This window comes from Lipotes vexillifer, unplaced genomic scaffold (assembly GCF_000442215.2).
Source record: "Lipotes vexillifer unplaced genomic scaffold, Lipotes_vexillifer_v1.1 scaffold394, whole genome shotgun sequence".
Taxonomy (NCBI): domain Eukaryota; kingdom Metazoa; phylum Chordata; class Mammalia; order Artiodactyla; family Lipotidae; genus Lipotes; species Lipotes vexillifer.
This window is the reverse complement of record NW_006791731.1, coordinates 363,478-374,777: the sequence shown is the minus strand read 5'-3', so window position 1 is coordinate 374,777 and position 11,300 is coordinate 363,478. Positions and strand designations below refer to the sequence as shown.

The following is an 11,300-nucleotide window of genomic DNA, read 5'->3' as shown; positions in this document are numbered from 1 at the left end:
GGGGGCGGGGAGGGGGAGGGGGATTGGAGGAAGGTGCGGTGAGGAGAGGGGCATTGAGGGGAGGGGTTGGAAGAAGGGGCCGAGGAGGACGTAGGGCGGAGTTGGAGGAAGGGTCGGTAAGGAGAGGGGCTGAGGAGGGGGCGGGGCCGGGGAAGGGTATTGAGGGGAGGGGAGGGCGGCGCGGGGAGGGGTTGGAGGAAGGGGCCGAGAAGGAGGTGGAGGGGAGGGGTCGGAGAGGGGAGCGCTTGGTGGAAGCGGAGGTGAGGGGAGGGGCCAAGAAAGGGGCTTGAGGGGAAAGAAGGCTGGACACCTGCGGGCGGAAGGCTCTGAGTGGGTACAGCCGCGCGGGGGTCCTTCGCAGAGGACCGGTAGGGATTCTGGAAGAGGAGGTGCGGGGCCGTCCCGAGGGGGCGGCCGCCAGAGCATGCGCACGGGCTCTGCAGCGGTCGGGCGCGGGGACGCGGGGCGGCGCGAAGCGGGGCCCTCTGCCGCCCCGCGCCCTCATGTACGCCTTCTACTCGCTGCTCATCTACATATTCTACAGCCTCTTTCGCAGGGATGGCGGGGCCGCGGCGGCCGCCGACCCCGGGAACCCCGCGCAGGTGAGCGGGGGCGGGCACAGCTCGGCCGGCGACCCCCTTCCGGAGAACGGTTTTGCAGGCCGGCGCTGCGTAGGTCCCGGGGCGCTGACGCGGGGGAGGGGCCGGGCCGAGGACCCCGTCTCTGGTGTTGGAAGCTGAGAGCCCGGCTCCAACCCCTCGGGCTCAGTTCTCGGAGGCAGGGAGCCCCACGGGCTGCCTGGCCTCGCCTCAGGGACTCCCCCCCGCTCCCTCCCTAGAGTGTCCGCGGCAAGCCCGGGGGTCGCCGACGCCCCGACCAGCCCACCGCAGAGCTGTGGACCGAGCTGACCGGCCTGGTCGGTAGGTACTGTTGGTGCATCGGAAGTGCTGCGTCTCCCGGGGCAACGAGGGAGCGCCGCCGTCCGAGAGATGCAGGGGTGCCCGTGCCCTCATTGGGAGGGAGGGAGCTGGCAGGTGCCGGCTAGTGGCCTAGCATCCGACACGTGACCCAGCACGCCTACCCATCCCACTCCCTCGCAGGCTGCTCGGAGTCCGAGGATGGGCCGGGAGGGGCAGCGGAGGGCCGTCCGGCCGAGGTCTCACTGGAGGAGGCTCTCGTACGTCTTGCGGAGTTCCTATCAGTCCAGCTGGGGGCGGAAGAGAGCTTCGGGAATTCTGCCGACCTGAGCAAGGTAAGCAGAGTTGAGATTTCTACGGCAACCTGTTCTATGTTCTCAGGCCTACTGATTTCCATCCATACCCCTGTATCCTCTCCACCCGGCCCCCATCCTTTTCCACTTTGATTTCTATTTCTTTCCCAGCCTGGTGATGTTCCCCCACTGTTGACGGTGACCGGTCAGCTCTTGGCCCTCCTGGCATGGATTCGGAGCCCCAGGGGGAGGCAGGTCCTGCCCCAGGCGACGCAGCCAGCCTCAGGGGTGCAGCCCCCCACTCCTGCTGGTGCGTAAGGAGTAGTGAGTTGAAGAGGGAGTTTGTCCAGGGAGTGACACCCACCAGAACCCTAGCAGCCAGATGTGAGGTGTCCCTTCCTTCAGGCCAGAGAGCTCTTCTGTCCTAACTGGGTCCACCCCACCCCAGGATCCCCATCCGAAGAAGAAAGCCCTTCTGTTTCACCAAGGCGTGAGGCCCAGGGACAGCAGCCTCCTCAGTTAGAGGAGGACCAGAGGGCTTGGCAGCGGCTGGAACAGCTTATCCTTGGACAGGTGAGGGGCCCAGGAGGAGGTGGGGGGATGGGGGGCTCTGGAAGGGGACTGGAAGGAGGCATTCCACCCGATGCTCTTTTCTCCTTTCCAGCTGGAAGAGCTGAAGCAGCAGCTGGAACTGCAGGAGAAGGAGCTGGGCCAGCTGCGTGTGGGAGTGGTGAGGCTGCTGGGGTGGGGGCTGGACAAGGGGGACATGAGAGGGTCTCAGCCTCCAGGTGAGTTTTGAGGGCTTCCTTCTCTCCCAGGGGGCGACAGACTCGGAGAAAAGGGTTCAGCATCTGACTCTGGAAAACAAGGCCCTGAAACAGAGCCTGAGCCTTACTCGGGACCTCCTGCTGCACTGGGGCCCCGCCCCCCCCAACAGGGCCCCCCAGGTATCCTGCCCCTTAGCTGCCACTGTCCCTGCAGCCCGGGGCTCCTGCATCCTGGTCTCTAGCAACACCGCCTGGGCTTCCTCAGGACCTTGTGCTTGCTGGAGCAGAGGCAGGGAGCCCCCTCTGACCCTTCAGACCTGAGGCCCAGACTGTGGGCGGCAAATGCATGGTAGCCCCTTCAAGGAGGCTGATGCCCATGGGAGAATCCCCTCCTTTCAGTCCATGGTTTCTCCCAGTGACTGACTCCAGGAGAGCAGAGAGACTTGGGGAAAGGAGCCCTGCATGGATTGGGAGGCATGGATGTGTGACCAGCTTTGTGAGCCCCTGTCGACTTGACTTTCTCATCTGTAAAATGGGGCAGACGTAGTGCCCCTCCCTGAGTGTCCTCCTGGCTCCACAGTTCAGCTGCCCCACTCCCCTTGCAGGAACAGGAGGAGGCAGAGGCACTGCTGGAGCTCCGGGGCCGGCTTCAAGAGGCCCGGGACACCACAGAAGCTCTCCGAGTCCAGGTGGGCTCTGGGCCCAGGGGCTGGGAAGTCTGGGGCTCTGGGGAGGGGGTGTCTGAGGCAGAGCCTGGTAAGTGCCTGTTTCCTCAGTGACAGGGCTGGGGTTGGGTGGGGCAGCTAGGGGTGCAGGAGGTGCAGCTTCAGGGCCTTCGGGGGGCCCTCCGGCAGCTCCAGCAGGAGGCTGAGCAGAAGTGCAGGAGGGAACTGCAGCAGATGCGCGGGCAGCTGGCAGGTAAGGGCTGGGCTCCGGAGCTCATGGGAAGGCTGTGGGGTCTGGGCTTTCCCTCACAACAGCCTTCCTGCCCCCAGGACTTCGTGCTCGCATGGCCAGCTTGCGTCAGGGCTGTGGGGACCTCCGAGGACTGGTCAGCACCTTTACCCAGAGCTGCCAGGGTTCGCTGAGCGAAGCCCGGGGCCAGGTCAGGACCACTCGCTCCCCTCCCTTGCACTTGTTCTCTGTGCAGCCTCGTCACTGGCCTTCCCTTGGGGAACCCCTGCTCTCCCTTCCTTTCCAGCCCCAGGGTCTTGTCTCGTCTACTGCAAATCTTAGGTTCTGGAACCAGAACAACTGTGTTCTGTGCAAACTGGGGTGACGGTGAATCCCTCACAGGATTGCCAGGAAGCCCACGGTTCTCCTCGGGTCCCTGAGCTCCATCCCAGGTCCACTGAATGATGCCCCAAGGGTCTGAAGCCACTGAAAGTTGTGGATCCCCACAGCTGGGGGCCACGTGGTGGATATTGCCCTTAGCACCCCATCCCTCGCTCTCTTCCCACTGCCTTCCCCTTCCTCACCTTTCTGTGCCCCCAGGTATCGTGGGCCCTGGGGGCACTGTCAGCGGGCGGGGCTGGGACTCAGCTCCTGGAGGCACAGCAAGGGCCCCCAACTGGATGCCCAGGGAGGCTGCTGGAGCTCAAGGGTATGGCAGGCTTGGGGAGAAAAGGGCTGGGGTGGCAGAGGTGGGGGACGTGGGGGCTCTCCATGCTTCAGGATCTGGGAGGCAGCCCCCTGACCTGATCTCCACCCCAGGAAACATCCGTGTGCTCTGTCGGCTGAGGCCAGGCACACCCTCCAACTTGGTGAGCTTGGAGCCCGGCCCGGGTGGCACTGTCACCACCTGCTATCGAGGGCACCAGCGTCGCTTCCGCCTCGACTGGGTCTTCCCCCCACACGCCAGCCAGGAGGAGGTGATGCTCCACCCTTTCACCTGTGTCAGCTGTCACTCAGAGTTCCCTGGAGACCAGAGAAGGCTCCTGTCTGTCTGCCCTCCCAGGAGAGAGGGCGGCTGGACTCCAGCAGGGAAGGGGAGGGAGCCAGAGGGTCTGGGAGGCAGGACTGGTATCCTAGCTGGGCACCTACTTTCTTTCCAGGATTTCCGCTTTGCATCCCCCCACCAAACTCTGCAGGCTGGGGGAGACAGACTTTATGGCTTAAACAGGAAGATTAACATTTTCAAAAGTAACTTTGTGCCAGGAAACGAAGGAAAATGAAGCTGTTTGAGGTGATGGTTACTCAGGGGGCTGTGGAGCATGGCTGGGGTGCTGTTGTTGTTGTGAGGTCAGTACTGTGACCTCCTTCCCGCAGGCTTCACTGGCTGCCCACTCCCCTGGCCCAGGGTCCAGAGATGGTCAGCTCTGAGGGTGGGTAGCTCTCCTTGCTTTGTTGGCAAGGGGAGTGGGGGGCACAGGTGAGCTTCCAACCCCAGCCCCCCGCTGCCTCGTTTCCCGCACACTATCTTCACTGCACACCAACTTGCAACTAGAGCTCAGGAAACAAGGCTGAGAGCTGGGAGGGGGTGAGGCGAGGGGCAGAGCTATCAGAGACCCAGACCTGTGCTGGCCTCACGGGGACAGACTGTGATGAGAGTGCCTGGCAGGTACTCCCTCCCTCACTTTTTGGGGCACCGCAGCTGTTTTCCACCTGCCTCTATTTACCCCCCATACCACCCGCACCCTGTCTTCAGCCTCCATCCCAACTGCAGCCCTGAACAGGGGCCCCTCGTCTACTGTCTTCTGGGTAGCCTTCCTAGACAGGGTCCTCCAATTCTGGCTGAAAGAGCCAAAGGATTCTGTTACTGGGCTCCCTCACCTGTATTCCCTATCTCTGTCTGCAGTAGCGCCCCCGATGCTCCTTTCTAGTCATGGAATCTTAGCAACCTCACTGGCAATTCTGGATTCTGCCCTCGTAGCTGGCAACCAAAATTTCAAAGAGATCTGACAGCCCAGTAGTTACCCGCCACCTTCTGGGCACAAAAGCTGGCCAACTGTGTCATTGCTCAAGAGGCTGCTGCTGGTGTCCAGTTGCCAAAGGACGCAAGTCCCAGCTCCATCTCCCCTTCACCTGCCTCTCTGCACCCTCCCAGGGCCCGACTTGCAGGATCCTGGTTGTCCACCAACCTCCACACGTGGGACCCTCTGGGTTCATCTTTCACGTGCCCAGTGCTGCACTAGTCCTCTTGGTCTGCATTCTCACTTAATCCTCACAACAGGTGCCACTACAGCCCTCATCTCACAGAGGGCAAGATGAGTGACTTGCCTCCAGTCACACCCAGGGTTTGAACTTGGCCATCAAGCCCAGGGTCTGGGCTCTTGACTGCTGCACCCCCAAGCCTTCCAAGCAGTCAATCGTCAGGATTCCAATACTCTGCATCACCTGTTCCTGCTACTTGTCACGTCCCTTCCCTACTTGGCCTGGCAAATTCTGGCAAATGCCACCTTCTCCAGGGAGCCTCACCTGTCTGTTGGGAGATCCACTCTTCCACTGTGCTCCCCTAGAGCCAGCCTCCTTCCAGGGGAATCAAGTTTTGTTCACACCTTGCCCCAGGTTCTGGGGCTTAGGGCCCCTCCCAACCCCTCCTACCCCTAGGTCTTCAGGGAGCTGGAGTCGGCTGTGCTGTCCTGCCTCGGAGGCTACAGTGTCTGCATTTTCACCTACGGCCAGACAGGGACAGGAAAGACCTACAGCATGGAGGTGGGAAAGGGGGCAGTCTGGGTGGCTCCTGGGGCCAGGGGCTGGGATGTGAGCCCGATGAGGCACCCCACCCCCTCCCCAGGGCCCGCCTGAGGACCCTGGCATAGCTCCTAGGGCGCTGCAGTCACTGTTCCGGGAGATGGGAACAGCGGGACAGCACCACGTGACCCTCAGCATGGTGGAGATCTACAACGAGGCTGTCAGGTCAGGGCCGCAAACGGTGCCTCCTCCCCGCCCGGGGCCCCAACTTCTGGCTCCGCCCCCCAGAACCCCCAACAGAGCCTTCCCCTTTTTCGCCAGGGACCTCCTGGCCCCAGGGCCTCCCCAGCGCCTGGCAGTGAGGCAGGGCCCAGCAGGCGAAGGGGGGATCCAGGTGGCTGGCCTCACCCACTGGGACGTGCCCAATCTGGAGTCGTTGCACCAGGTGAGGGTGCCCGGTGGGGCCGCGCAGCCCTCCAAGCCCCCGCCCTGTACTCCCACCTGGGCCGCGGACGCCGCAGCAGGCCAGCCCTGTCCTCCATCCACCAGATGCTGAACCTGGGGAGGAGCAACCGGGCCACCGCCGCCACAGCCATGAACCAGCACAGCTCTCGTTCGCACGCCCTGGTCACGCTGACGCTGCGCACGGCGTCCCCATCAAGCGGTCCCGGCACCGCAGGTACCTCGGCGTCTGAGTCCTGCGGGGGGCTTCGCTGCACCCGAGACCGGGCCTCCCTCCACGCCGGGCTCGCTCGCCCCTGCAGGCACGCTGCACCTAGTGGACCTGGCAGGGTCCGAGCGCGCCTGGAAGGCAGGGGCGGCCGGCACGTCGCATGAAGACCGGGACGGCGCTCAGCGTCTGCGGGAGGCTCGGACCATCAACCGCTCGCTGCTGGCGCTGGGAGGAGTGATGGCCGCGCTGCGGGCTCGCCGGCCACACGTGCCCTTCCGCGACTCGCAGCTCACGCGCCTGCTGCAGCCCGCACTGGGCCCCGGCGCCACCGCTGTGCTGCTGCTGCAGGTGGGGCCAGGCGGCCGCGGCCCGCGGGAGGGTTGTTTGCATGCCAGGCGCCGCCCACCCGGGCCCGCCCACCAGCGCCGCCCCCCGCAGGTCTCCACGCGGCCCGAGGATCTCGGCGAGACCGTGTGCTCGCTCAAGTTCGCCGAGCGAGTGGGGCGAGTGGAGCTGGGGCCTGCTAGGCCCCGCAGGGCCCCGCGCTCCGGGACGCCCTCCTCCCTGAGCACCGACACACCACTTTCTGGGACCCCCTGCACCGCCACGCCCTCGCCCGGCAGCCCTCCAAGCCCCGGCCTGGACAGCGGCTCCAGCTCGGCCCTGGCACCGCCGGAGGACCTGCCTTCGTAGTCCTGCCCGAGGAGTCTGGGTCGCGTCTCTGCCGGCAGAGGCAGCAAAGTCCCTATTCCCCCCACGACCTCCTTGATCTCTGGGGGCCCGCTGTACCCCAGAGTCCACCCCTTTCTCTCCCGCCCCCAGGAGTGTTCCGCCTGGGGTAATGATCACACCACCACCACCCCACCCCGCCCCGGCCCAGGCCCTTAGCTTATCACCATCTGCTGTTATCGCCGCGCACAGCAGGGGATCCCAGAGTCGCGGAGGCAGACCCTGGCCAAGTGGCCACCAGACTCACTACCCCATCACCAAACATCAGACTTGCATTAAAATGTCGTTTGTTCCTTTACTCTTATCTTCCCCACTACCACCACCAAAACCAGGTAGGGTCTCCATTCTCCGTCCCCTCCCCCGAAAGGTGCTACCTCCTTGCCAGGCAACAGTGGAGGGGGGACAGGACTTAGGGATGGAGCGGCTGGGGCGGTCATCAGGTCTTCCCTCCCCCAGCCCGGAGCCAGGGAGGGGAAGTGACAGATGGTGATGGATGGATGGATGGATGGACAGAGGGCTGGAGAAGGTGGGACCAGGAAGGGGACAGGAAGGGTTACTTCAAGCACAGCCCTGTTCCTTCCAGCCTTGCCTCTCGGGGTAAGAGAGGCATGACTGACCATCAGGGCTGCGGTAGTGCCCAGCTGGGCCACAGCTCTTCTGGAGTGTCCAATAAACACGTGGATTCTCAGCACGGCTGGTACCTCATGTCTCAAGGCGGAGCCACACATACCTTGGTTTCCCCTCAACAGGCCTAAGGGTGGCAGGAGAGGGTGGGAGAGGAAAGCAGCCCCTGCCCTGGGAGCCTCACAGGCTGTACCAGGAGAGTAGCCAGCCTGGGGTAGGGGCAGCCAGGTCTCGGGGGTGGCTAACCCATGCATCATAGATGCTTTTGTTGGGTGGCACCCCCTGGAAGAGGGCGTCTAGATCCCAGAGCAGCCTTGGGGGACCATGGGTTTCAGGGACCACCCCCCAATAGCCTGTGCTGGTTGAGGGGGGGCACCGGGGGCAGGAGGTGGGTGGCAGTGAGGCAAGTGGCATCACCACGTTGGGAGTGTAAATGGGCAAGTAGGAGGTAGGTAGCTGCCCCCAGAGCGAGGCCCTGTGGCTTCCACCAGGGAGTCCCCCAGGGCCGGGGGTACCCTGCAGTAAGTGGAGGGGCCAGGCTCTGGGTTCAGGGGAGAGGGGCGAGGGCCTGCTGTTTCCCCCCTGGGAAGTCTCCCCTTCTGCTCTCAGGGACCCTGGGAGGGGGCAGACGGGCCACAGAGGCCTCTCAGAGGGGGGGACTGGAGTGGGTGCCTCTTCCTCCCCTATGCGAACTGAGCCTGACCGACTTGGGCTGCTCGGCGGCGCCCCCTCCCCGGAGTCCCCTAGCAGAGACTTTATGCTGAAGCCCTCGCGGGGCGGCGGCTGGGGACTGGGCGGCCGGTAGGGCCGGCCATGCAGCACATAGGGGCCCAGGTCCTTGGCGAAGGCTCCCCTCGCGCCCCTGCTCTGCCAGCGCCTGCACAGGGCCGTGTTCTGCAGCCGCAGCGCCTCGGCTGGGATCAGGCTCACGTCGACCGCCCAGAAGTTGCCCTTGGCCTGGGGCTTCGCGGGATCTTTGGGCACCTGGTGGAGGAGGCGGGCAGGCTTGGGTGGGGCTGTACGACCCCGGATACTCAGGATTTCCGCCCGCGTCCCGCCCCCAGGCTCCGACCCTCGCCCTGCCCCACCTTGCGGAAGCACCGGTTGGAGGAGAGGTTGTGGCGGATGGAGTCTTTCCAGCCCTCGTAATCGTCCCTGAAGAAGGGGAACACGGCCTGGACCTGACGGATGATCTGAAACCATCGGGCGGGCAGCGGGCGCCGTGAGCCGGGGCGCGTGGGCGGGGGGGCCACGCTGCCCCTCCCCTCGCGTCTGCGTGGCCCCCCTCGCCGGGAAGGGGCCTGCCTGAGTGCTTTAGCTCTCTCCCTGGGTGCCCAGGCCAGGACCGGCCCCACTGGCATGGCTGGGTAGGGCCAGGTCGGGGTGGAGGCCAGAGCCTGAGCCTCCGAGCAGGGGCCAGGTGGAGGACGCTTCCGGGGACAGGTCCGATCATGGAGTGTGAGGGAGAGCGGGCGGGGATCCTCTCACCTGGGCCAGCTTCAGCCTGCGGGAGGGTGCGGCCTGGATCACCAGGGCGATCATGGCCAAGTAGGTGTAGGGGGGCTTGTCATGCCGCAGGTATCTCTTCTTCCTCCTCTGGGGGGGCTGGGAGGGCGACTCCCCCCCGGGGAGCCCCAGGCGGGGGTTGCTGCAGGGCCCCATGCAGAGGAAGCAGGCAACGTGGGCAGGGGTCCGGCCGGGTGGTGGGCGCAGGGCACTGGGGCAGTGTGGTAGTGTGGTGAGGAAGAGCTGGGGCCTGAGGCCAGGCGGGGGCTGGCGGGCCAAGCCCTTTATCATTCGGATGGAAGGGGGAGGGGAGGGGAGGCCAAGGGAGGTAGAAATACGCGGTGGGGGAGGGGAGCGTGCAGAGGGCAGCCACAATTAGCAGGTTTCGGTTAATCTGGAAGGGAGGGGCAGGAAAGATTCCAGTGGGGGCTGCAGGCGGCCACCCAGGCCTCATTCCTCACCCCTGGGCTGCCTTTGGCACCCCCGCCAGAGCTGGAAGGAAAAGCCCTTGGAAGGGTCTTATGACCCACAGTTACTTTATCCCATCTAGATCCCAGGTTCACATTTAACAGATGGGGGAGTGACTGGTCCAAGATGAGCCGCCAAGAAGGGGTGGGTCCTGCCCAGAGTTCAAGGCCAAGCAGCTAGCAGGACTTGGGTGGTGGTCTGGGAGGGCTTCCTAGAGGAAACCTCAGAAATAAAAAAGGGATACAGTTGACTCAAGGGGTTTTCCCACAGGCTGCTATGGCCCCAGAAGGCTCCCCAGGCCCTGGAGGTCACTTTCCTTCCCTCCTTGGTGCTGGTCAACGGTGGGTCCTGGGAGCTGACCATAACAATAGTCCCTCATTATGCCCTGTGCACCTCACTGGTCCTGGGTAAGCTGGACCCCACTGGCTTGAGAGAACTTCCTGGAAGTATGTTTGCTTCTCTACTCCTCTTCTGGTCCTCTGGGTCCAGATACTCTGGAGGTTGTCCCCTGAGGAGGATGCCACTTGGTCCTCTGGGGCACTCAGGCAGTGCCCCTGGGTGGGTGTGCATGGAAGGAGAGGCCTTCCAGCTGTAGGTGTTTACTGGCTACCGCTTGGGGGCAGGCCTTGAGAACACAGCCCTGTGAGTCATGGTGCCTGCCCAGGGGAGCCTGCGAGAACCACTTGGCATCATCCTGGGCAGGAGTGAGGACAGGTGTGTTATGTCTGGGTACACAAGGCTTCCCAGGCAGCCCCAACGCCCTGTGGCTTAGGCTAGGAGGGAGATGCTCCCCAGGCAGGAGGTGGGTAGGCCTGAGTAGAGGAGGGGCACTCTGGGAGACAGAGTGGAGGCTGAGCCTGGGGGGGCCTGCAGGGCCAGCACCCCTTGCTCAGCCCTGGCCAGAGCTTCTGAGTGCTTGAGCAGGCACAGGGCCTGGCCCAAAGGTGCGATTCTGGAAAAATGCATTTGGCAGCTGCCCGGAGACATGGTCCTCCTGGGTCCCAGACCCTTCTGTCCCCTGACCTCCTCCCTGGCCATCTAGTCTGTGGCTCTGCCCCTCAAGTCATTCAGGGCCTGTGCTCTGTACCCTGACCCAAAGCCTGGGTTTCCCCCGGTGAGGACTGGGCAAATCTGCAAAGGGATCATCTGGCCCGGGACACCAGCAGTGGTGGGGTGTTGCTACTAGGACCCCAGACCCGAGCAAAGCCACAGAAGCACAGGGAGACACTTTCTATCGCTTCACTCTAAGATTTCGGCTTTTCTTGGGCGGCAGCAGCACCCCTTCCACACACACACCCGTTATACCCTTAGAGGGTGGAAAATCTGCAGCCTACAGTGGGTGCCCAGCTCTCACTGAGGTGCTGAGGGAAGGGGTGAGTGATGGGTGCAGTGGAGGAGGAAGCCTGGAGCTGAGATGGATGATGTATGTGGGGTACCACACGGCTCCCTCCACTATCTCAGACTCTTTCTTCAGACTTCACCTGGCTTCCTCTGGATCCCTGTGTCACCTCCTCAACTCCTGTCTGTTTCCAGGGCTCTAGCTGAGGGGTCCTTGTGTCTCACCAGGAGACCCATGGCCTCCTAGCTCCACTCGGTCATTAAAGAGGTCTTTTTCTCCAACAGGTCTTAAGTCACACCCTCTCCTCCACTGGTCCTCCTGTGCTTCCAGGATAAAGCCCAGCTCTTGGTT

At 63.8% G+C, this 11,300-nt stretch overlaps 2 protein-coding genes across 2 annotated transcripts; one reads left to right on the top strand and one right to left on the bottom strand.

Moving 5' to 3' along the window:
* The first annotated feature begins 503 nt into the window (after positions 1-503).
* Positions 504-7,700, top strand: KIFC2 (kinesin family member C2). Its single transcript, XM_007464533.1, has 18 exons — positions 504-602; positions 839-920; positions 1,101-1,252; positions 1,382-1,520; positions 1,659-1,783; positions 1,875-1,940; positions 2,029-2,157; positions 2,589-2,666; positions 2,781-2,895; positions 2,973-3,082; positions 3,472-3,580; positions 3,691-3,848; positions 5,527-5,631; positions 5,714-5,835; positions 5,932-6,055; positions 6,160-6,289; positions 6,375-6,631; positions 6,722-7,700. The coding sequence occupies exons 1-18, from the start codon at positions 504-506 to the stop codon at positions 6,974-6,976; spliced, it is 2,355 nt and encodes a 784-aa protein (XP_007464595.1). The 3' UTR covers positions 6,977-7,700.
* A 116-nt stretch (positions 7,701-7,816) lies between these two features.
* Positions 7,817-9,378, bottom strand: FOXH1 (forkhead box H1). Its single transcript, XM_007464532.1, has 3 exons — positions 9,125-9,378; positions 8,725-8,829; positions 7,817-8,620 (listed from the first exon to the last, which is right to left on the bottom strand). The coding sequence occupies exons 1-3, from the start codon at positions 9,296-9,298 to the stop codon at positions 7,817-7,819; spliced, it is 1,083 nt and encodes a 360-aa protein (XP_007464594.1). The 5' UTR covers positions 9,299-9,378.
* Positions 9,379-11,300: the final 1,922 nt, after the last annotated feature.